Genomic DNA, 27,639 nt, shown 5'->3' with positions numbered 1-27,639 from the left:
TCAGAGGAAACCCGCTACATTTTTCGTTTAGAAGCATGGAATCCAGATAGGACAGTACATACCACAGCCTTTAATAAACCAGTCGGGGGACAAGCGGTTGGATCCGCCATGGGTTTTTGATGCTAGGATGTGAGCAAAGTTTGTTTCATTTAATGACACCACTAGAGTACATTGATTTATTAATCATTGGCTACTGGATGTCAAACATTTGGTAATTTTTTACTCGTAGTTTTAGAGAAAATCTACTTCATTTTTCCATTAGCAGCAAGGGATCTTTTATAAACACTTTCCCACAGACAGGAGAGCACATACTATAACCTGTCATATACAAGCATGTCAAAATAATGCTTTACTGATTTAGTTAAATTTTGTTCACACTTTAAACATTTAAAAAAATTATACTTCATTAATGTTTAACAAGCATTCTGAGAGTACTGCTAAAGCAATACATGTCCCCTTCTGAACCTAAGAATGTTTTGTATCTCCTAAGTTCAAGGGACATAACTCCATCAAAAATGGTTACACTGCCATGAACGTAAAACCTGATCTGTAACAGTACATGATAAAGCTATAAACAAAATTTCAGCTCAACATCTCAAGGCTTTCTGAAAAAAAACAGTCCGGAAAACAAATTTTCATATCTCCTAAGTTCAATGGCCATAACTCTGTCAAAAATGGTTAAATCGCCATGAAAGTTAAACCTGATCTGTAACAGTACATGATAAAGCTATACATAAAACATTGGGAAAACTATATGTGAGACGGACAGACAGACAGACAGACGGACGGAGATGAAACCTATAGTCTCCTCTGTTTGGACCGGTAGGAGACTAATAAAAATTGGCCAAATCATGTAATATAGAATAAACTGTTCTGTATTTAGCAGTCACCTGTCCGAGTCTTCTTGGACTACTCAAGTGGTGTTGTTAAAGAAAACAAAATGGAGAAAACCATAAGAGTGAAGGAAAAAGAAGTTACAGTCATGTGACCGGGACAGGAAGGGGTGCACAGTAAACAAATTTTAGGCCATCCCATTGGCTGTTGGGATGTTTGAACCAGACTATTATCCTTAGGGGAATATGCACTAGTTTGAGGACAGGTTATGTTGAAAAGAAATTTAATGTTTCTTCTTGGCAGCAGTTTAATACAAGTGAGATTGTACCTACAATGTTTTAATTGTTTCTTATCTGCCAGTCTAGACCTGCTCGTGTTCACTTTCTGTCACATAACAGCGATAATGGATGCTTTACATAAAAAATCACATCACAGGAGTTCGGCCTAAAAAACGTGTGCATTTTTTGGTACGCACTGAAAAATAGTAATGTATCGTAAATTGTTTTTTCCTTTCTCTTTTTCATTCTGTACACGTGTACAGATCCACAAGAAAATGTTATGTTAGTAATCTTTTCACCTACATAGTACAATGTAATAATAATAAATAGAACCAAAAAATAGGGTCGGCCCTTTTTCTAGGAATGGTCATGCACCAAGATATACTCTTTATTCTTTCTTCTGGGCCTAATGATGTTTTAATTTTTTTTTTTAAATCACCTCACAGAAATAACATATGTGTTATATTTTTAAAATCTGAAACTATTCTTTTGCCTTCATTTTGTCTTTCTGCAGCTGATGAATATCCTAAAAAAAAAAAAAAAAAAAAAAAAATGGAAATGTTTATTTCATTAATAAATAGATTTTAAAACATTATGTATTAATACACCAATATGGGGAAATTCCCATTCTAGACAAAGTTCAAGGCAAGCACTGAGCTGCACCCTGCCCCGTCAATATCTTAGTCTAGCAATATATAAGTGATAATTTGTTTTTATTGTTTTGTTTAGAAAAATTACTAAGACTCTAAGAGTATATTGCAGAGATGTGAGAGGGGCTGGAACAAAAAAAAGTGTACGAAGTCGCCTATCCGACAACTGTCCAATCTGTTGGTACTGGTAGTTTCATCCAGCCAGGCCCAGTCAAATTTGTAGCGACATCCTCTATCAATGTCCTCAATTCTAACATCGACTACATGGTTTAAAATCCTTATGATGGTCGGAGATTTGTTTACCATTTAGCTGAACGTTCAATGTGCTTCCCTTCTTTCTTCCCAAGGCGAACAAAGGCTTTCAAATAGCATATCCTGCATTGGACAAAACTGGCCAATCGCAGCAAAGCTGATGAAAGCCAGCCAAGGGAATGTACTATGCATGAATACTACATGCGATTACGCGATACTACTTTCAATCTGACTCTTGTGCCATGGCGCAGCAGTCTCCGTCAGCCAAAAGCCGCATCATTTTCCTTTGTGTTTTTTTGTTATTTAGAAGAAATGAAAAAGCGCATTTCCACATAGCTCTCACATCCCTGATATTGATTAATGAATTATCAGCTATTGGTAGTCAAATATTAAATACTTGTGACACAATCTTCAGAGAAAACCCACTACTCTTGTCCATTAGTAGCAAGGAATCTTCTGTATATGCACTGTTGCATGGACAGACAGCACATACATGTATTACAGCCTTTGATATTTCAGTTGTGGGCACTGACTGGGGGGGGGGGGGGGGGGGGAGGAGGGGACCCAGTGGGTGCACTACAGCACTTCATGTGAGTACTCTACCTACCAATTCAGTTAACAACCCTCAAAACAACCCCCCCCCCCCTCCCAAAACCTCTCTCGATCATTCTAGGCATTTGGTATTGTCTGTATATAAAATACATCAAACAGATAGACAGAATTACACCAAATAATTTTGTTTTTTCATTCCTGTAACTGAAATATGCATTAATTTAACTTTAAGACCGGCCTTGATGCTGTAGTGGTTAGGCCATTGGACATAAGGCTGATAGGTACTAGGTTCGCAGCCCAGTACCAGTTCCCACCCAGAGCAGCAAGTTTTAACAAGTCAATGGGTAGGTGTAAGACCACTACACCCTCTTCTTTCTCACTAACTCCTAACCATTAACCCACTATCCTGGACAGGCAGCCCAGATACATGTAGCTGAGGTATGTGCCCAGGACAGCATGCTTGAATCTTAATTGGATATAAGCACTGAAATAAGTCGAACTGAAATCAAAATTTAGTTTTCCAAAATATAATGGTGACTACAATAATATTTTACATATTAATTTTGATGGATTTTTAAATTTGAATTTTTAAAAATGTTTCCACAACAAAGCAGTTACCGCTATAAGGATTCCTTTCAACTTTGAATAGGCAATTTCGAGTTCGTTGTTGACAATTACGTGATCATAGCTGCCAGGCAGGGATGCTGAAATAAACAAAACAAAAAAGGTAATGTAATTAATTCAATATAATTATTATTTCAGAGAATAAAACAATTAAGATACATTTTGTGACTCATTGAGTTTCCTCAAAGACTATATGTCAGAATTATACACGTGTATGTGCTTCAGTCGAAGGATCAAATCCTCTCAGCGGACTCATTATTTGCTAGGTTTTTTTTTCTACATCCCCAACCAGTCCCCCATAACTAGTATATATCAACGAGTGGAAATTGATTTATTAATATTCTATCAACTGTGTTACTGTAATACATACATTTGGTAATTTTTACACTAGTCTTTCCATTAGTAGCAAGGGATGTTTTTTATGCACTATCCCACAGACAGGAAATTATCAACTGTGTTACTGTAATACATAGGACACTAGCCCTCGGTCCCGGCTAGAGGATGTGTATTCTGGGCTAGTGGAAATTATCAACTGTGTTACTGTAATACATAGGACACTAGCCCTCGGTCCCGGCTAGAGGATGTGTATTCTGGGCTAGTGGAAATTATCAACTGTGTTACTGTAATACATAGGACACTAGCCCTCGGTCCCGGCTAGAGGATGTGTATTCTGTGGGCTAGTTGAAATTATCAACTGTGTTACTGTAATACATAGGGTACTAGCCAAAGGCCCTGTGGGCTAGTTGAAATTATCAACTGTGTTACTGTGTGTACTATTCTGGGCTAGTTGAAATTATCAACTGTGTTACTGTAATACATAGGGTACTAGCCAAAGCTAGAGGATGTGTATTCTGGGCTAGTGGAAATTATCAACTGTGTTACTGTAATACATAGGACACTAGCCCTCGGTCCCGGCTAGAGGATGTGTATTCTGGGCTAGTGGAAATTATCAACTGTGTTACTGTAATACATAGGACTGTAGCCCTCGGTCCTAGCCAAAGCTTCTTCTGGGCTAGTTGAAATTATCAACTGTGTTACTGTAATACATAGGGTACTAGCCAAAGCTTCTATTCTGGGCTAGTTGAAATTATCAACTGTGTTACTGTAATACATAGGGTACTAGCCAAAGCTTCTCCCGGCTAGAGGATGTGTATTCTGGGCTAGTGGAAATTATCAACTGTGTTACTGTAATACATAGGACACTAGTCCTCGGTCCCGGCTAGAGGATGTGTATTCTGGGCTAGTGGAAATTATCAACTGTGTTACTGTAATACATAGGACACTAGCCCTCGGTCCCGGCTAGAGGATGTGTATTCTGGGCTAGTGGAAATTATCAACTGTGTTACTGTAATACATAGGACACTAGCCCTCGGCCCCGGCTAGAGGATGTGTATTCTGGGCTAGTGGAAATTATCAACTGTGTTACTGTAATACATAGGACACTAGCCCTCGGTCCCGGCTAGAGGATGTGTATTCTGGGCTAGTGGAAATTATCAACTGTGTTACTGTAATACATAGGACACTAGCCAAAGCTTCTGTGAGGGCTAGTTGAAATTATCAACTGTGTTACTGTAATACATAGGACACTAGCCCTCGGCCCCGGCTAGAGGATGTGTATTCTGGGCTAGTGGAAATTATCAACTGTGTTACTGTAATACATAGGACACTAGCCCTCGGCCCCGGCTAGAGGATCTGTGTGGGCTAGTTGAAATTATCAACTGTGTTACTGTAATACATAGGGTACTAGCCAAAGCTTCTGTGAGGGCTAGTTGAAATTATCAACTGTGTTACTGTAATACATAGGGTACTAGCCAAAGCTTCTGTGTGGGCTAGTTGAAATTATCAACTGTGTTACTGTAATACATAGGGTACTAGCCAAAGCTTCTGTGTATTCTGGGCTAGTTGAAATTATCAACTGTGTTACTGTAATACATAGGGTACTAGCCCTCGGTCCCGGCTAGAGAATGTTTTATCTGGGCTAGTTGAAATTATCAACTGTGTTACTGTAATACATAGGGTACTAGCCAAAGCTTCTCTGTGGGCTAGTTGAAATTATCAACTGTGTTACTGTAATACATAGGGTACTAGCCAAAGCTTCTGTGAGGGCTAGTTGAAATTATCAACTGTGTTACTGTAATACATAGGGTACTAGCCAAAGCTTCTGTGACTGTGGGCTAGTTGAAATTATCAACTGTGTTACTGTAATACATAGGGTACTAGCCAAAGCTTCTCTGTGGGCTAGTTGAAATTATCAACTGTGTTACTGTAATACATAGGCTACTAGCCAAAGCTTCTATTCTGGGCTAGTTGAAATTATCAACTGTGTTACTGTAATACATAGGACACTAGCCAAAGTCCCTGTGAGGGCTAGTTGAAATTATCAACTGTGTTACTGTAATACATGTACTCTGGGCTAGTTGAAATTATCAACTGTGTTACTGTAATACATAGGGTACTAGCCAAAGCTTCTCTGTGGGCTAGTTGAAATTATCAACTGTGTTACTGTAATACATAGGGTACTAGCCAAAGCTTCTGTGTGGGCTAGTTGAAATTATCAACTGTGTTACTGTAATACATAGGACACTACTAGCCAAAGCTGTGTATTCTGGGCTAGTTGAAATTATCAACTGTGTTACTGTAATACATAGGACACTAGCCAAAGCTTCTGTGTATTCTGGGCTAGTTGAAATTATCAACTGTGTTACTGTAATACATAGGACACTAGCCCTTCTGTGTATTCTGGGCTAGTTGAAATTATCAACTGTGTTACTGTAATACATAGGACACTAGCCAAAGCTTCTGTGTATTCTGGGCTAGTTGAAATTATCAACTGTGTTACTGTAATACATAGGACACTACTAGCCAAAGCTTCTATTCTGGGCTAGTTGAAATTATCAACTGTGTTACTGTAATACATAGGACACTAGCCAAAGCTTCTGTGTATTCTGGGCTAGTTGAAATTATCAACTGTGTTACTGTAATACATAGGACACTAGCCCTCGGTCCCGGCTAGAGGATGTGTATTCTGGGCTAGTTGAAATTATCAACTGTGTTACTGTAATACATAGGACACTACTAGCCAAAGCTTCTGTGTATTCTGGGCTAGTGGAAATTATCAACTGTGTTACTGTAATACATAGGACACTAGCCCTCGGTTAGTTGAAATTATCCCGGCTAGAGGATGTGTATTCTGGGCTAGTGGAAATTATCAACTGTGTTACTGTAATACATAGGGCACTAGCCAAAGCTTCTGTGAGGGCTAGTTGAAATTATCAACTGTGTTACTGTAATACATAGGGTACTAGCCAAAGCTTCTGTGAGGGCTAGTTGAAATTATCAACTGTGTTACTGTAATACATAGGGTACTAGCCAAAGCTTCTGTGAGGGCTAGTTGAAATTATCAACTGTGTTACTGTAATACATAGGGTACTAGCCAAAGCTTCTGTGAGGGCTAGTTGAAATTATCAACTGTGTTACTGTAATACATAGGGTACTAGCCTCGGTCCCGGCTAGAGGATGTGTATTCTGGGCTAGTGGAAATTATCAACTGTGTTACTGTAATACATAGGACACTAGCCCTCGGCCCCGGCTAGAGGATGTGTATTCTGGGCTAGTGGAAATTATCAACTGTGTTACTGTAATACATAGGACACTAGCCCTCGGCCCCGGCTAGAGGATGTGTATTCTGGGCTAGTGGAAATTATCAACTGTGTTACTGTAATACATAGGACACTAGCCCTCGGTCCCGGCTAGAGGATGTGTATTCTGGGCTAGTGGAAATTATCAACTGTGTTACTGTAATACATAGGACACTAGCCCTCAAAGCTAGAGGATGTGTATTCTGGGCTAGTGGAAATTATCAACTGTATTAATTTCATGTAATAATTGATATTTTGTTACCCGCCTCGGTGGCGTCGAGGTTAAGCCATCGAACATAAGGCTGGTAGGTACAGGTACTAAGCTCCCACCCAGAGAAAGTTATAACGACTCAGTGGGTAGGTGTAAGACCACTACACCCTCTTCTCTCTCACTAGCCACTAAAAACTAACCCACTGTCCTGGCCAGACAGCCCAGATAGCTTAAGTGTGTGCCCAGAACAGTGTGCTTGAACATTACTTGAATACAAGCAAGAAAATAAGTTGAAATGAAAACAAATGAAATGATATTTTGTTAGAAAACAAACGAGTTTCTGCAAATTTTGAAGTTTATAATAGATTAGTTGGTGAAAGCTTCTGCTCATCCTGAGCCAGAGGGCGACACCACTTACCAATAATTCTAAACTCGGAGGTTTCACGAATATATATCGTGCTTTGAGTCCCGCCTGTTTTATGCTCTTCACGCCATTAATCTCCACATCAAGAATACAGATCTTCCCTGATTGGGCGATGTTCTCCACAGATTTCTTACTACAACAAAATAACAAAAATATCAAAAACAAAATCTTTAAAAGCATGTATATAATGAACTACATTTGTACCAAAATTATTACAGACTCTAGTTTTTAAACACTACAGCATATTTTGTGTCACTATTAGAGCCATTTATGATCACTGAAATAAAACATCATTTATATTTTATTATTTTATTGGAAAACTCCATTTCCGTAGAACCAAAGTGTTTCTGGTCATCCTATTGTTTCTAATACCACAAAATGCATTTTTCATATTTAAAAAAACCGCACGCGAGTTTGAGAAGTAGCAGTCATTGATTCGAGTTCTAGTCTATTTTTAAGGACATTTCCCGGTTTTAATGTCACATACTCGTTTCACTCTGTTGTAATTTTATCCAACTGTTGTTACAGGTTTGTAGATTAACTAAACTTAGTGTGCATTTTCACGAGTTAAAACTAGGGTATAGCCTTTAATTTGGGTTAACTAAACTTAGTGTGCATTTTTACGAGTTAAAACTAGGATATAGCCTTTAATTTGGGTTAACTAAACTTAGTGTGCATTTTTTACGAGTTAAAACTAGGATATAGCCTTTAATTTGGGTTAACTAAACTTAGTGTGCATTTTCACGAGTTAAAACTAGGATATAGCCTTTAATTTGGGTTAACTAAACTTAGTGTGCATTTTTGTTAAAACTAGGATATAGCCTTTAATTTGGGTTAACTAAACTTAGTGTGCATTTTTTACGAGTTAAAACTAGGATATAGCCTTTAATTTGGGTTAACTAAACTTAGTGTGCATTTTCACGAGTTAAAACTAGGATATAGCCTTTAATTTGGGTTAACAAACTTAGTGTGCATTTTCACGAGTTAAAACTAGGATATAGCCTTTATATGGGTTAACTAAACTTAGTGTGCATTTTCACGAAATAAAACTAGGATATAGCCTTTAATTTGGGTTAACTAAACTTAGTGTGCATTTTCACGAGTTAAAACTAGGATATAGCCTTTAATTTGGGTTAACTAAACTTAGTGTGCATTTTTACGAGTTAAAACTCGGATATAGCCTTTAATTTGGGTTAACTAAACTTAGTGTGCGTTTTTACGAGTTAAAACTGGATATAGCCTTTAATTTGGGTTAACTAAACTTAGTGTGCATTTTCACGAGTTAAAACTAGGATATAGCCTTTAATTTGGGTTAACTAAACTTAGTGTTTTTCACGAGTTAAAACTAGGATATAGCCTTTAATAAGGGTTAACTAAACTTAGTGTGCATTTTCACGAGTTTTAAACTAGGATATAGCCTTTAATCTGGGTTAACTAAACTTAGTGTCCATTTTCACGAGTTAAAACTAGGTTATAGCCTTTAATCTAGATTAACTAAACTTAGTGTGCATTTTCACGAGTTAAAACTAGGATATAGCCTTTAATTTGGGTTAACTAAACTTAGTGTGCATTTTTACGAGTTAAAACTAGGATATAGCCTTTAATTTGGGTTAACTAAACTTAGTGTGCATTTTCACGAGTTAAAACTAGGATATAGCCTTTAATTTGGGTTAACTAAACTTAGTGTGCATTTTCACGAGTTAAAACTAGGATATAGCCTTTAATTTGGGTTAACTAAACTTAGTGTGCATTTTTACGAGTTAAAACTAGGATATAGCCTTTAATTTGGGTTAACTAAACTTAGTGTGCATTTTCACGAGTTAAAACTAGGATATAGCCTTTAATTTGGGTTAACTAAACTTAGTGTGCATTTTTACGAGTTAAAACTAGGATATAGCCTTTAATTTGGGCTTGCTTGTTTTGGACATACGTATTTTAGGCCCACCCTTTATTGTCTCAGGTTTGGTGCCATCTAAAGCAGGCACAGCAGAGTGGTGGGGAGACTAGGGGGCTCTAGCAAGTAGACATTGGGGGGGCTGACAGATCGAGGGCACAAAATAGAGTTTCTTTGGGGTACGGTATACTCCCCCGTAAGATTTTGAAAACAATAATTCTAAATAAAAAATATTATTGGTAGTACCGTATATCTTCGCCTATAAGTCGAATTTTTTTCACCCAAAAATTATTTTATAACTTGGGGGGTCGACTTATAAGAGGGTAAAAAAAATTCACCAAAAAATATTACTGTTTTGGGGATTATTTTACAAGTTTTATTGTTGAAGTATGCCATGTATTTATACTCAAATATGTTAATTTGACACATTTATTTTTTATAACCTTTTTTTTTTGGCATTAGAACGGTTTTGGTTATGCGAACAGGCGTACGATCTCACTCACATGCCAAGACAACAGTCCACTTAGTTAAATTAACAGTCATCACTAATAGTAAAAATGTAAACAATACTAACTACCTATTGCCCGAGTTTATTTTGAAATCTGGTCACTGGCATTAATGGTTGTTCAAACAATGTTTTGCCGGTGATTAACTTCATGAATATTACTGAGCTTTTAAAATAGACTGATCTCTGCAATTCACTATCTAGAGCAATAGGGACACACATCATTTGGTACAAAAACCAGTGTACTTTCCAGAGTTATCCTCCTTACATGTATTAATATGGCGGCAAAACGTGATACTTTCAGTTTTATCGTAGTGATCTGTTGTCAGTGTTTATAAATAAAGTTGTTGTCTGTGCACAAAACCATCTGTACAGTACTATACAGTAACAGTCAAACAGCTTTCACTCTCTACTAAGGGAATATTTCGTTTTGATGCTATGTAATAATGATAGTTTGATTGGAATAGTCTGATTATATTGCGATGTACAAAACATGAAAACCGAAGTTTGTAAAATAATTTTCTTTTGTTCAAATATTATTGTTCTCATGTGCTGAAAATATGAAATATTTCAATATTTATAAGTTGTTTTTCATGGGTCGACTTATAAACGGGTCAATAAAAAAATACGTTTTCAGGGCTTAAAATTAGGGACTCGACTTATAGCCGAGATTGACTTACAGGCGAAGATATACGGTAAATCTTAAGGCAGAGATAAATTTTACATGTAGAAAGAAAGAAAGAAGTGTTTTATTTAACGACGCACTCAACACATTTTAGTTATGGTTATATGACGTCAGACATATGGTTAAGAACCACACAGATTTTGAGAGGAAACCCGCTGTCGTCACTACATGGGCTACTCTTCCGATTAGCAGCAAGGGATCTTTTATTTGCGCTTCCCACAGGCAGGATAGCACAAACCATGGCCTTTGTTGAACCAGTTATGGATCACTGGTCAGTGTAAGTGGTTTACACCTACCCATTGAGCCTTGCGGAGCACTCACTCAGGGTTTGGAGTCGGTATCTGGATTAAAAATCCCATGCCTCGACTGGGATCCGAATCCAGTACCTACCAGCCTGTAGACCGATGGCCTAACCACGACGCCACCGAGGCCTGTAAACACTCGCTTGAGGTCCTTGCATCACAGGATTGATTGAAACATATTTTATTGCTTTTTAAAGAACAAATGGATTAGGCACAAGTTACAGAACTTACTAGGCCATCTCGGTGCATCCATTCAACTGATTGGTTTTTTCTCTCGTTTCAACCAGTGCACTACAACTGGTCAAAAGCTGTGGTATGTGCTTTCCTGTCCGAGGGAAAGTGCAGCATATAAAAGATCCCTTGCTGCATCAGGAAAAATGTAGCAGGTTTCCTCTGATAACTATGAAGGAAGGAAAAGTCTTATTTAACGATGCACTCAACACATTTTATTTACGGTTATATGGTTAAGGACCACACAGATATTGAGGGAGGAAACCCGCTGTCGCCACTTCATAGACCTGATGACTAAGAGTCAGAATTAACAAATGTTTGATATCCAATAGATGATGATTAACTAATCAATGTACTCCAGTGGTGTTGTTAAACAAAACAAACGTTTTCTTGTTCTGGCTTACGACTTCAGATCATTTGTGGGGTTTTCTTTTCCTCCCCCTGCTCTTACCTTGTTCCATACAGGTTTCCAGAGAATTCTGCGTATTCCAAAAAACCTTTGTCATCTATCATCTTCTCAAAAGTTGGTCGAGTTACAAAATTATACTCTAGAAAAAATAACATACTTTAAAAATACATGTACATCAACATGCATTCTGCCACTTAAAGGTTATTAATTTTATATTAAAATATCGTTAGAAGCAGACCAAAAAAATATTTTGCCAAGTTGTAGTCAAATAGGTAATAATAATTAGCACAGAAATACCATTTCCAAAAATCAATATTTAAATTTTATTTTAATTTTTATTTGAAAATACTGCATTGTTTTTTTTGGGCTAAAAGAAAGAAGAGTACCGGTGAGGTATATGATACGCCCATCAGGAGTTTGATGGAAAACCATATCTATATTAATGAATATGTTACGGGTATGATTCAAGTCTAATTATGTGAAATGTTTGCAATGGGATGGATGAACAGTTTGTTTTGGACCAACCACTATCCCAAGTAGTTCCTACATGTGGTTTGATGGTCCTGTATGCATCTGTATGCAAGACATGGTCAGGACAAGGATTTACTGTTATGTGCAGTAGACCGTGAAAAGTAGATCACAGTGACCTAGTAATAGTATGCGACAAACCACCATTTCAAGTTGTTCCTACATGTGAGGTTTGATGGTCCTGTATGCATCTGTATGCAAGACATGGTCAGGACAAGGATTTACTGTTATGTGCAGTAGACCGTGAAAAGTAGATCACAGTGACCTAGTAATAGTACACGACACACTGCCATCCCAAGTTGTTCCTACATGTGAGGGTTGATGGTCCTGTATGCATCTGTATGCAAGACATGGTCAGGACAAGGATTTACTGTTATGTGCAGTAGACCGTGAAAAGTAGAGCACAGTGACCTAGTAATAGTATGCGACAAACCACCATTTCAAGTTGTTCCTACATGTGAGGTTTGATGGTCCTGTATGCATCTGTATGCAAGACATGGTCAGGACAAGGATTTACTGTTATGTGCAGTAGACCGTGAAAAGTAGATCACAGTGACCTAGTAATAGTACACGACACACTGCCATCCCAAGTTGTTCCTACATGTGAGGGTTGATGGTCCTGTATGCATCTGTATGCAAGACATGATCCGGACAAGGATTTACTGTTATGTGCAGTAGACCGTGAAAAGTAGATCACAGTGACCTAGTAATAGTACACGACACACTGCCATCCCAAGTTGTTCCTACATGTGAGGTTTGATGGTCCTGTATGCATCTGTATAGATGGACAACGCCATACCATAATATGATATAAATAATAATGGGCATATAAAAAGTACCATTGAGTCAATTCTTATGAATAGTGATGTAGCACTATGTAGCATGTTTAATCCAAGGCTTCTGGGAACGAAAAAATAATGTTCAATAACACCACAACATACCGTGGCACCAGCTGGAGATTTGTATAAGAACATGGTAATTTTGACTAATTCTGAAGGACAAGATGGGAAACATGTTACAACCTTGTAGGATACCCTTAAATAGCACCAGAGTTAACAAAAATAACAAAACAAAAATTATATCTCACCTTTGCCATCAGACTCCCCTGGTCTGGGATTTCTTGTGGTATCTGAAAAACAACCAACCAAAGAAAGAAATGTTTTATTTAACGACGCACTCAACACATTTTATTTACGGATATATGGCGTCAGACATATGGTTAAGGACCACACAGATTTTGAGAGGAAACCCGCTGTCGCCACTACATGGGCTACTCTTTCCGATTAGCAGCAAGGGATCTTTTATTTGCGCTTCCCACAGGCAGGATAGCACAAACCATGGCCTTTGTTGAACCAGTTATGGATCACTGGTCGGTGCAAGTGGTTTACACCTACCCATTGATCCCATGCCTCAACTGGGATCCGAACCCAGTACCTACCAGACTGTAGACCGATGGCCTAACCACGACACCACCGAGGCTGGTAACAACCAACCAAAGGAAACTACCCATAAAGATTCTGTAACGTGCTTCAAGCACCGAATATTGTGATGTCAGGACTCTGAGAATTTCAGCAAACTTCCGTAAATTGTAAATGTTAGTGGCGTGCTAACGCGTGTAGCATTTTATAACAAAAGTACAATGGATACATTGTATTTTTCTCACACTGGCAATATAGGCTTATTTTCTTCCAAAAACAGTCATTGATAATATTTTGTAAGGATTTTCTGACGAATGATTACAGCTTTTGCACGAAAGATCCATCGTTTATGTTGAAATTGGTTTTGCATAACCGACAAACGAACGACAAAATCGTTCGTGCCACATTGTATGCCCTGCATAGTCTTAAAAATGTATATATCAATGATAAAAAAGCTTATGGATATCTTACATGATATACATGTACTGAAGGCAAAAACAAGCATGCACTCTACCACTGGGTTACATCATGCTCCATCAATTTCATAGCAGGACTTCTAGATTTATCTAAAAATCCACTAGCCATGGGATCAGTGATTTTTTAAATCCATTGGCCATGTTTAAAAATCAACTAGCCCTACTTTTGTATAGATCTACCGTACATTTGTATTTTTAATAACACTTAATAAAAAACTTCAAAAATAACCAAATATAAATGGCCAATTGTTTTTGTTTAACAACACCACTAGAGCACATTGATTTATTAATCATCGGCTATTGGATGTCAAACATTTGGTCATTTTGATGTCTAGAGGAAACCTGCTAAATTTGTCCCTTAGTAGCAAGGGATCTTTTATACGCACCACCACACAGGCAGGATAGCACATACCATGGTCTTTGATATACCAGTCGTGGTGCACTGGCTGGAACGAGAAATAAACCAATGGGCTCACCAGCAGGGATCGACCCTAAACCGACTGTGCATCAACCGAATGCTTTACCACTGGGCTACGACCCACCCCACGTAAGTGATAAAAGCTTATGGATAACTTACGTGACACGCTGAACGCGAAAGCGTCGGGGAATTCCTCAAACAGCTTGGTGATCAGTGTACTCTTGCCGCCCCCACTCGGCCCACTCATTACGACGATTCGACTCGATGTCATACTGCTGTGATGCACACTACATAAACGAGACACTGAAAATGCAACAACAAAAAAAATGGACATATAAAACTGAACTGTGAAAATGCAAAACATGGACACATAAAACTGACTCGTATGCGAGATCATTACTATTGACAACCATACATGTAGAATAATAGTTTCTGGCACAAGTCCTTGGAATGACCTTTATAAAATAGCGAGCTTCAACGACTGATTTTGTTGAGACGAGTGTCAGAAAAACCATCTACAAAAGGACGAGTGCCAGAAATATTTTCAAGTTCAATGATTCTTATAATTTTAGTACAATTATTATAAAATTCTCTGCATTTTATTTTTGTATTGTGACGTCACTCCTTCTCTCAACTGATAAAAGAAAGAAAAGAAAAAAATGCCACCAGAACAAATGCATGCAGTGTTACATATTATGTGATGTCAAGTACTTCCTTTGCTTAGAAAATGATATAATGAACAGGTAGCAATGGCTGTCTACCTCCTAAAGAAAGAAAGAAAGAAAGAAAGAAATGTTTTATTTAACGACGCACTCAACACATTTTTTATTTATGGTTATTTGGCGTCAGACATATGGTTAAGGACCACACAGATATTGAGAGGAAACCCGCTGTCGCCACTACATGGGCTACTTTTTCCGATTAGCAGCAAGGGATCTTTTATTTGCGCTTCCCACAGGCAGGATAGCACAAAACATGGCCTTTGTTGGACCAGTTATGGATCACTGGTTGGTGCAAGTGGTTTACACCTATCCATTGAGCCTTGCGGAGCACTCACTCAGGGTTTGGAGTCGGTATCTGGATTAAAAAACCTATGCCTCGACAGGGATCCGAACCCAGTACCTACCAGCCTGTAGACCGATGGCCTAACCACGGTCTACCTCCTAAATGACGAGACCAACTGACCAATAAAACGGGCACTTTACCGTCTACTATATAGGGGACGTGTACTAGACAGGTTTTTCTAGCACAGCTTACTGGCACCTTTCTATCAGCTGACTGCACTTTTCTGATATATCTGTTTTCAACAACCATGCCATGTTAACAAATGGCCTTTAAGTTTAATTACACTGTACAAAGATATTTTTTTAGGACTACATGTATGCACCTTTAAAGAATTTAAACATTAACAAACAAGGTCAAGTAGATTTTTGATGAAATTCTTGAATAAATTTAATGTTGAGCATTTTAAACACAACTTCCACTTGTGACATACAGGTAGTACAGTTTGCTTGTTCAGTCAGTGACATAAAGGGATGGACCCTAGTTTTTTTAAACACTAAGGCATATTTTTATTATTAAGAGCCGTTTATGATCATTGAAATCAAACATTACTTATATTTTATTGTTTAGATCATCCATTTCCATACAACTGAAGTGTTTCTGTTCATCTTATAGTGTTTCTAATACCACAAAATGCATTTTTCATATTTTTAAAAATGCATGTGCATCTGAGAAATAACAGTTATGGAGTCGAGTTTTAGTCTATTTTTAAAGACATATTGTCACAGACCACTGACCTATTTAATGGTCTAACAAAGTATTACCTGAACAAAAATAATTTGATTTGTCCCTAAATGTACTTTATTCAACCATCTTCATAACCACCATACTCCATTTATTAATGACATTTTGTAAAAATAATTGAATTATGGCAATGGTCCATAATTCAAAAACTAAAATTGGCGAGAGGGATGACATGGATATCACTCCATCATCGTTCAGTTAAGGTGATGCGATAGCTAGATTTGGTTTCCAACAATTAATATAGTTTTTATTTATTATTCATTTTTAGAGAAAAAAGGCCCTTAAATCCTTGACAGTATGCCTTTAACAATATTTCACCGTTTCAACATCAGAGACTCTTGTTTCACTCTCTGTTATCCAAATGTGTTACAGATGTGTAACTTAACCAAACTTAGTGTCCATTTGTACAGGTTGAAACTAGAGTCTGCCCCTTTTAAACAGTGTTCTATTGAGCTTATAGAAATGTTAGTTTTAATTCCACCGCCAAAGATAAAAGGGGCATTGTATCTTTGGGGCAGGCCTGTAATGTACATGTATGCATCTATAGATCAGTAGCTGGTCAGGTCAGGTCATAGGGTTTTACGTGCACATTCAGAACAAGCTGTTGTAGCGCACACCTGTCATGGGCACAAGAGCCGGCCTTGGCTGGCTCCTCTGTCCATGACAGGAAAGGTGGGGGGGGGGGGGGGGGGGGTGGGGGGTGGGGGGGGGGGGGGGGGGGGGGGGGGGGGGGGGGGGGGGGGGGGGGGGGGGGAGAGAGGAGGGACCGCCTGCACTGGCAGGTGCAAGGGAGCACCAGCAGCCCGACCAAGGTCGGTAGCAGGCGGGGGAGGTGCTATGGAATTTTGAATGGAGCAATTAATATGCCAAAGAGTAACGGTGCGCAATTTTGATTGAGGAAATTTGGCGCAATTTTGAACGGTCGGTCGAAAGGTAAATGGCAGAGCTAATATAGGTTTTGACATTAGTGAATCGAGAGTAGCTCGTTAATTAGACCTCTACGATGCTGTGGTGTCTCCCTAGGTTGCCCATAGGGCCCTTAGAAAGGGCCTGACCTCGTCAGATCAGTAGCTGCTGTCATTCAGTTTTTATCTGTTAACTTTTTTGCAACTAACTGATTAGTTTTCACATTTTAACATGCATCTCAACTGCAGTACCTTTATGATTACACAACTGATACAGCCAGCAACATATACTTAAAGGTACAGACCCTAGTTTTAACCCGTAAAAAAAATGGACACTAAGTTTAGTTTATTTACAAACCTGTAACTCATTTGGATAAAGTTATAATAGAGTGAGACAGAAAAATCCTTAAAAATAGACTAGAACTCGAATCAATAAACTCTTACTTCTCAGACCGTTGTGCGTTTTTAAAAATATGAAAAATGTAATTTTTGCTACTACAAACACCAGAATGACCAAAAACACTTTCGGTTCTACGGAAATGGATCATCTAAAGAATAAAATATTTCTAGTAATGTTTGATTTCAGTGATCATAAATGGCTCTAATAGTGAAAACTATGCTGTAGTGTTAAAAAACAAGGATCTGTCCCTTTAAAAAAAATAACACCACAGATCAATCATTACTCATTAGACGGTAATAAAAGAAATCTTTACAATATGTTAACAACTGATACCTCAGTTAAAAAAGAAAGAAAGAAAAAGCTAACTATATATATTATGTATTTGTTAGTGACATACTCTTAGAAATCACTACAAAGACATATACAAATATTTTTAAAGAAACATTTTAACGTTAAAATATAACACAAATGCTTAGGTGCACAGACTTTAGTGCTACCAGTGTACATGTACAGCAGATATACTAAAATGTCAAAAACTGTAACCTGGTTTTTTTTAAAATTCAAAACAAAACTTACCTCCAAAATGCTACAAGTTACAAGACTTATTAGTACACAAACAATTATAACGTCAGTTATGTTCTGTGATTTATCTCGTTATAAGAAATGACAGAACAAGAAAAACATTTGCGCAGTTAGCACTTAATTAAGGAATGGATTTATTGGGCTGGCTATCCGTAACCATGGAAACACAGCAAGTATAACTACATGTATTTCTCTAATGACACAAGATGACAGCACTCCAGGTAAACATCTAGAAATGGGATGGGACATGTACAGTTAGAATGTAGCAGAATATTGATTTACAGATCAAGTCGTGCCGACGTTTAGCGCTTCTCTGCACGATAGAGAATAATTCCTTTAATTAGTGCTGGGCCAGATTTATTAACATTTAGACTGCTCAGCATTTTAACAAAAATAAAACAAGAGGCCTATCTGCCTATAGAGCTTGGCTATTTAATGTGCCATTTTCTACATGTTCAATTTTTATTCAATATTTAAAAAATTTGTTATAAAAATTTGTTAAATTTTTTTTTTATACAAATTCTAAAACAAATTGTTATAAAAATTAAAAAACAATTCATAAAAATTCTAAAAAATTTATTCAAAATTATAAATTTAAAAAAATAAAAATTATAAATTTCCGAAATATCATTTTATTAGTTTGTGAAGTCTGCGCAAAGAATCATAGTAGCAAATTTCAGAACTTTCACATCAAAACTTTAGAAGATACTGTCAAATTTTAAATTTAAATTAAAAAGATTTTTAAGAAACATTTAAAATTATACATTTCTGAAATATTAGTCTATTAGTTTGTGGGAGTGCCTCACTAATGAACATTATATTAGAGGTAAAATGTCTATTTAAATCTCTTAAATTTAAAACTCAGTGAAATAGACTGAAAAGTTTCAATGTTAAATTTGCTTTTTAATTTTTGAAATTTAATTTAAAAAATTAAAATATCTCTCTAGATTAGTTTGTGAAGAGTTTTACATTTTCAATTTAAATTTTTTACAAATTCAAAAGTTTGGAACAAATCTCTCTATTACATTGTGGAGAAGTTTGAAAAGTTTTGCTTAACGACACCACTGGAGCACATTGATTAATGAATCATCTGCTATTGGATGTCAAACACTTGGTAATTCTGACACGTAGTCATCAGAGGAAACCTCATACATTTTCCCTAATGCAGAAAGGGATCTTTTATATGCACTTTCACACAGACAGGAAAGCACATACCACAGCCTTTGACCAGTTGTGGTGCACTGCTTGAAATGAAATAAAACCCAATCAGTCGAATAGATTCACTGAGGTGGTTCGATCCTGCGACACAAGCATTTTAAGTCAGCACTCAACCGACTGATCTAAGTCCAGCCCCATGTAGTGAAGAGTGCCATGGAGAATCATTGTACCAAGTTTCAGAACAACCCAATCGAAACCCTCAAATCTCTAGGAGAAGATAGACTTTTACATTTTCCCATGTCAAATTGCTATCTAAATTTTAATTTAATAAAATAAATTCCAAATAATATCAATAATATAACTGTCCTTCCCCCAAAGTTTCTAACATTTTCCAATACCAAGTGAGTGGCATTCAAAGAAAAGAAACAAAAAACCCCACAATAGATGGACACAGCAAAATATTCATTTACATCTTAAGTTAAACTGATTAAAATGAAAGCTTTCATCACACGAGTGGAACAAATTACTGGTAGTTTAATTAGCTCTAAGCTAGATTTGTTAACAGTCGGTGCACACATTAGAATAAAAGTACGTTTAAATTACCCTTCTTAATGATCTAGGTTTTGTGTAACCCAAACCAATATTACAAAGCTGAAACAAGACATGCTTAGAACTAAAACTGGAAAATTATCAGGATAATCAATCAGAAGTTTGTTTTGTTTAACAACGCCACTAGAGCATACTGATTTATTAATCACTGGCTACTGGATGTCAAACATTTGGTAATTTTTAATGTATAGTCTTAGAGAGAAAACCCACTACCTTTTCCCATAAGTTGCAGGGGAGCTTTTATATATCAGCGATAGAAATAAGCAGATTTTTTTTTTTTCTCCACCAGACAAGAACATCGAGAAATTTACTTGTCCCGCAATATTTTAACTTATCCAAATAAATATTTGTTTTATTCAAATACAGGACTGTATTGTATGTTGCACAAAATTAAACTGCATTGAAATTTTTTACTTGTCCACTGGATAACCACTGAGGTACTTTTCTCTTGTCCAAACAGATTTTTACTTGTCTGGACAAACGGACAAGTGCTTATTTCGAACACTATATATATATATATATATATATATATATATATATATATATATATATGCATCATCCTAAGACAGGATTACACATACCACGGCCTTTGATATACCAGTTGTGGTGCACTGGCTGGAATGAGAAATAGCTCAATGGGTCCACCGACAGGGGGTTAATCAATTAGATAAATTAAGCTACACAAAACCAGGTAACTTAATTAAATTGTCACAAGTCACATAATGTAATTTGTTCATCTATGCTTATACATGTAGGTACCCTGTAGATAGTTACATCACTTACGATGTAATGAAACACCTACGTAATAGTTAATAGAAACAGGGACCGTATCAAATTGCTACATGTAGCTACTTCCCACATGCGCACCTGTACATGCACTCACAGGTATTACTGAGGTACACGTACGTACGTACGTACGTACGTAACACTTGGTGATTAATTTAGCACTGGCCTCGCATCAGGACCAAGCTGTCTCTATGACACAGCACAATATTTCACTGAGAAACCGTTGTTCTATTCGCGAGTTGGTTAAACAACTTTCAATTCATGTGAACAGATTAAACTGGTGAAGCATTACATTTTTTAAAATGAACATTACTGAATATGGTATATGGAGCAAATAAACTGTTCATAACTGATTTGCAATAAAATATTCGTAATTTATTTTGCTTAAAATCGCAGTATCATAATCAGCTGGAAGTGGAAATATTATCATTAAACATACCATCAATGCAAGTTTACTAACTCATTAAACACTTAACCTCAAGGGTAAAAATTACAATAAACAAATTTTAGGTTACCCAAGATTTTGAAATGTTGTCCTCTGTATGATTTTCACTTGGTAAACATCTACATATGTATGTGTATACTGACAAAATTTCATAAAGATATATATATATATACATATCTGTCTAGACTCCCCCCCACCCCCACCCCACCCCATTATTTGACAATGTGATTGTCATTTGAATGAAATAATTTCAAACCAGTTAGTAAGCAATTTTGTTAAAATTAATACATCTATATATTTTTTTTTATCAAGAACAAACAAGCTCTATAGGATATGACCGACAATAGGTTAGCTCCCTTGAAATGCAAAATAAATAAGGCAAATAAACTATACAGAATGAGTACAAAATTTCAGTAAAATAAAGTGTGTTTTGTTTAACACCACCTCTAGAGCACATTGATTTGTTAATCATCGTCTATTGGATGTCAACTATTTGATAATTTTGACATATATGGTCTCAGAGAGGAAACCCACTGAATTTTCACATTAGTAGCAAGGGATCTTTTATATACACGATCCCACAGACAGGATAGCACATACCACCACCTGATATACCAGTTGTGGTACCAGGGCTAGCTCTGGCATTTGCCAATTGCGAATTTTGAAAGGAGTTGGCGAATTTTATTTTCATTTGGCGAAATAATTCTAAGTACCGGTAATAACTGACATTTTTTAGAAAATAACTGTTGATTTCTGCAATTTTTAAAGTTTAATGGACAATTTGGCGAAATATTTTGCTCACCCCGAGTTAGCCCTGGGTGCACTGGCTGGAACGAGAAATAGTCCAATGGGCCCACCGACAGAGATCGATCCTAGACCTACCACGCATCAGGCGGGCACTTTACCACTGGGCTACGTCCTGCCCCTTCAGTAAAATAATTTACAAAAATCTATTTATATCTACCAATGACAGATCTGCCATAAATGTGTGTAAAATACATACATGTATACTGTAATGTATTGCTAATCATCTTATAATGGCATTTTAGAAATAAAGTCATTTCATGGATCTCTATCTAGTTCCCTTGTACAACCACTGCCGAGGAAATTCTTTACTGATTTTTCATCCCTCTTGATCGCCTCAAAGAGGACTGCCACTCCCAGAAGAGTTTACTGTAGCATGCGCAGTTCTACCATTAGTCTATTTATACTGCATTATATTTTACTTCAGAGACAATGCAAGTCAAACAGCATACAGTGGCTGTTCTAGCCTTTAGTCTTCACTTTTAATAACATGTTTTTATATGAATTTTCACTTTATTCATTTATTTATTATCGGTTTACTTTTGACACAAACACACTACTAGTTTATACGGTGAGCACATGGTTATTATTTAACACGTTTGTTTTGTTTAACTACACCACTGGAGCACATTTATTACTTAATCATCAGCTATTGGATTATTTAAAAATAACATTCGAGTTTTGAATTTGAATGCTCAGTTAACTTTCAATGTGATAATTTGAGGGCTAGTTGAATTTGCGAAGGACCAGTAAGATTATTTTTCAACTAGCCCTGCTGGCGACCATGATTTTCATCTTAATTTTCAACCCTGGTTCTGTGCATGTAGATAACTTTGTGACATGTTGAAACGTTTGTCCCTGATTGGTTAATATAATTGGTAGTGGTAGTTTATATATATATATATATATTATATATATACTGTACACTTGTTATATAATATACTCTTCAAAAGAAGAAACGCAAAACCACATTGTCGTAACATTTGGAGAATTGATTTAATTATTGAATGGTGAGTCCGATAATTACCAAATGTTGCAGGATTGTTCACAATTCACTCTAGTCCATTGTGAGTAAGTGATAGGACACACCACCAAGGTCAAGGTCATCTGGAGTCAATACCGGGTGTGGCATCCGCGTGTGTTGACAACTGCCTGGCACCGCCTGCCCATTGAAGCAACCAGAGTACGGATGACGTCCCGGGGGATGGTGGCCCACTCGGCCTGCAAGGCTGCTGCCAGCTCGGGCAGGGTCTGGGGCTGTGGTTGTCGCTGTCGGTCCAACTCGTCCCATAGATGCTCAATTGGGTTCAAATCCGGAGATATCGATGGCCAAGAAAGGACATTAATGTTGTTGTTCTGTAGGAAAGCCGTTGTGAGACGTGCTGTGTGAGGCCTGGCGTTGTCATGTTAGAACACTGCGTTGGCGTTGGCCATAACTGGAACGATGTATGGCCGGAGGATCTGGTCAATGTAGCCCTGTGCATTCAGGTTGCCCTGCACGTGGACCAGGTCAGTTCTGCCAGTGTGTGAGATGGCTGCCCACACCATGACACTACCCCCGCCGAATCTGTCCACTTCCTGCACGCAGTTTGCCGCATAACGTTCACCACAACGCCTATACACGCGACATCTTCCATCATGACGTCGGAGCAGAAATCGGGACTCGTCACTGAACCACACCTGTCTCCATCGCAGTTGAGGCCATTGTCGATGAATCTGGCACCACTGCAGTCGGAGTCGACGGTGTTGTGGTGTTAAGATGACACCTCGACCTGGACGTCTGGCACGAATTCCTACCTCACGTAGGCGGTTCCATACGGTCTGGTCGGATATCCTGCGCAAACCTGGTATTGCTGCGGCTGTGGAGGTGGCAGTAGTCAATCGTTCCCGAAGGTGGCGTACCCGGATGTAGCGGTCCTGCCCGGGGGTAGTGACCCGTGGTCGACCGGATCTAGGGAGGTCACGTGTTGATCCATGTTGCTGGTAACGGTCCCACAGTCTGGAGATGGTGCTTGGGGACACATGGAATGCCCTGGCAACGGCCGTTCTGGATTCGCCTGCGTCTAGTCGGCCGATGGCATTGTTTCTCTGCGGTTCACTGAGACGTGGCATGTCCTGGATTGTCAACTGTCGGCCAGATACAGAGGCCAGGCAAGCGAACACCCTGCACTTTTATACTGTCGGTGTTCATGTTGCACGTGCAGACAACGCATGTGCAGTGGTGACATGGTTTGCACGTGGCTGCGTTTTTGCAAATATTCACATTTTGGAACTTTATTGTACAGTAACTGCGTTTTATCGAATGTAACCGTGGGAATGTGTTTGGGACATGCAATGACCTTATATTCACAAAGCATGAACCGGTAGAAAACATAAAATCGGAGTTATAACCCATTTGTACCCTTTTGCGTTTCTTTTTTTGAAGAGTATATATATATATATATATATATATACACATTGTATATATATATATTTATCATATAATATCTTACATTTTCAGTGCAATCAAAGTATGTGATATTTTTCAGATCACATACTTTAAGAATTTGATAACTTTGCAAATTAGATGTAAATTAATCGAGGTCTTGGCACTAGGTTTATTGACATTTAAGCAAACGTACTTGGGTGACACTCCATGATTGACGTATGCATTCATAGTCATCAAATAAAAACATTTCAATGGCAATTTGACACTGAAAGCTGTCCAGCCTTCAGAAACCATAAAACGTTAGGCATAATTTTATTTTGATGTAAGGACATCCAAAATGACGACATTCGAGTTTGACGTCATTTTGATTCAAAAATACACCGCGCCACACATTCTTACGTCATTTGAATATCTAGTAATGGCGGGCTGGAATTAAAGTTGTGTGTACAGTTTACAAAAACATGTTGTATTAAGCGTGAGCTTATATGATAAAGAGAAAGAAAGAAGTGTTTTATTTAACGATGCACTCAACACATTTTATTTACGGTTATATGGCGTCAGACATATGGTTAAGGACCACACAACTTTTGAGAGGAAACCTGCTGTCGCCACTACATGGGCTACTCTTCCGATTAGCAGCAAGGGATCTTTTATTTGCGCTTCCCACAGGCAGGATAGCACAAACCATGGCCTTTGTTGAACCAGTTATGGATCACTGGTCGGTGCAAGTGGTTTACACCTATCCATTGAGCCTTGTGGAGCACTCACTCAGGGTTTGGAGTCGGTATCTGTATTAAAAATCCCATGCCTCGACTGGGATCCGAACCCAGTACCTACCAGCCTGTAGACCGATGGCCTGCCATGACGCCACCGAGGCCGGTATGATAAAGAGATTATTACCCTCGTGTATTTCGGTATCGTCAATATTATAAATTAGGAATAAAAATAATGTATCATGCTCGACAGAGGCTCGCATAATACAATTTTTATTCCTAATATATTTTATTGACGATACCGAAAAACACTGGTAATAACCTCGATATATATAGTGTTTATAGGCATATTACAACACACATATACAGGACATTATTACTTTAAAAGTAGATTATAAACAAGAATTACATTAATTTTGGGATATGAAAACCCTGTTATTTATCATACAAAGCAATTTATAATTATACCTCAATGAAAATAAATCCATGTCGACCCTCTCGGAATTTCTCATTTTTAATTCTGGGAACACTTCTTTGAGAAATCTACAAAAAGGGGAGTTAAGCTGTGACCTTGGTCACATCGCATAAAATTTGTCCATTATTTTAACATGCTCACTCACCATTTTGTGTTCTCCTAATGTAAAGGAAATATTCTGCTAGCCAACGTAAATGACAATTTCGATGAATTAAAAAAAACACTGACCTTACAGTCAACTTTTTTGTTATTGTAAAAGCGAATATATATGTGCCATTACAAATATGTATTAATTAGTAATATTACCAAGCTGCATGACCATTCAAGGTGACATGAGTGTCTAAAAATGCAACTGGTCCTAGACCCATATTCACAAAAAGGTGTAAATTTATGTCTACGACTAGCACTTACACTTGCCGAAGATTTACGTTTACTTGCAAGAAGCACCTTATTCTCAAAGACGGTCGTAAATGTAAATGTAACTTAGTTGGACGTAAATCTACGATTAAACACTCTCACCAGAGAAATTAAAAAACCCCATTAGAAATGATGGCTACCGGGTAAATAACAAATGCGCAAAATGCAAATTTGTTTGTCGTCTGCTAACAATAACATCACGAACGGCGAACCATGACATTTTGGTATTGGTGAGGATCCGCGTTTTGGTACGAACGTGAGGATATTTCTTAAAAAGGAAAAGATAACTCAGGAGAAATTGGCCGAGTCGAAAACATCTGTTCGATCACCAACAAAAATATGTTCAATCCGTGGGTGTTCACCATCGCAAACTGCTTCAATTATTGGAAATGCTGCCAGTTTCCGTAAATAACGGCGGTCGAGCTTGATTTATTATATGTACACGACTTACGTGCAACGTTAGTTGTAACCGGAGGCACTCTTATAGTTACATCCCACTTTACACGTAACTTACATTTTCGTTGTTTCGTGGATAGCTCTTCAGTCGTAGATTTACGTTTACGTGTAAAACTAGGCTTACGATGTTTTGTGAAACTGGGTTCAGGCCTTTAGTGGCTTTACATTTACTTTATTGCATTAGAGGGCAGAATTTAGCTCATATCAGTTAAGTGCTCACTCGAGGTGCTAGCTTGCATCATAGGATCTAACCACCTCAGTGGATCCATTCAACTGACTGGTTTTTCTTGTTCCAATCAGTGCACGACAACTGGTCAAAGGCTGTGGTATATGCTTTCCTGTCTGTGGGAAAGTGCTAGAGCTGGGTGGTATTGAAATTTCAGGTTCAGTATTTTGGGGGTGATAAATTACCTTGGTATCGGTACGGTATTCGGTATTGATACAATACCGATATCGAGCCATATAATTTACTTTAAATGCATACCCAAGTTAAGTCTCACCCACTTATTTCATCTAAATTAAATTAAATTCCATACACGAGGCCCTCATCTCTCTCTTCTTTTTAGCTGCATGTATTTTATGTTCATCAAATATATTGTTGCTTTTGTAAATGGTGGAAAACATTTTATTTTTCAATAGCACAATTTCAGTATTTTGAGATATATGCATGGTACAGTAAATTGGTATTGACATGATACAGATACCGAATGGTAAATACAGTATACCGCCCAGCTCTAGAAACTGCATATAAAAGATCCCTTGCTGCATTAGGACAAATGTTGCGAGTTTCCTCTGATGACTATGTCACGTGTCAGAATTACCTCATGTTTGACATTCAATAGCCAATGATTAAATAATCAATGGGATCTTGTGGTGTCGTAAAAAAACCTTCTTTTTTTTATTTTTTTATTGCATTGACCCCTTTCACTTCATTAACTTTTAATTCCATTCAATTTCTTTTCAGTTTGACTTGTCTTTCTAACAGTGTCACACACACCTGCCATTTTTTCACAGCTTATGTTTGGGCAGATGTGCTTTAAAGGGACTAAATGTTAGTAAAACTTGCACTTTTTTGAGGTTTTACTAAATTAATTTAATTTTTAAACTTTGATTGACAGTGCCAATAAATATATCTATTGAAAAACCATTCACAGGTATTGATTTCCACACAATGATAAAGCAGGCTACTCACCACGACGAAACTTTACGGCTACACGTACACAAAGGCTAAAAGGCAAAATTAACATTGGGAAATTTGTTGCTGGTAAACAACAGGTTGTGGCAAGTCCGAAGTCGTAAAATAGTGAAATACCAACTATGTTTGTC

At 37.6% G+C, this 27,639-nt stretch overlaps 1 protein-coding gene across 1 annotated transcript; it reads right to left on the bottom strand.

Annotated features, from left to right (window-relative positions):
* Positions 1 to 1,593: 1,593 nt before the first annotated feature.
* Positions 1,594 to 27,581, bottom strand: LOC121387252 (guanylate kinase-like). Its single transcript, XM_041518276.1, has 8 exons — positions 27,506 to 27,581; positions 14,489 to 14,632; positions 13,105 to 13,146; positions 11,532 to 11,628; positions 7,458 to 7,596; positions 5,340 to 5,364; positions 3,185 to 3,270; positions 1,594 to 1,638 (listed from the first exon to the last, which is right to left on the bottom strand). The coding sequence occupies exons 1-8, from the start codon at positions 27,558 to 27,560 to the stop codon at positions 1,594 to 1,596; spliced, it is 633 nt and encodes a 210-aa protein (XP_041374210.1). The 5' UTR covers positions 27,561 to 27,581.
* Between the last annotated feature and the right edge of the window lie 58 nt (positions 27,582 to 27,639).

This window comes from Gigantopelta aegis, chromosome 13 (assembly GCF_016097555.1).
Source record: "Gigantopelta aegis isolate Gae_Host chromosome 13, Gae_host_genome, whole genome shotgun sequence".
In the NCBI taxonomy this organism is placed as follows: Eukaryota; Metazoa; Mollusca; class Gastropoda; order Neomphalida; family Peltospiridae; genus Gigantopelta; species Gigantopelta aegis.
Note: the sequence above shows the minus strand (reverse complement) of the source record. Positions and strands in the feature narration are given on the sequence as shown.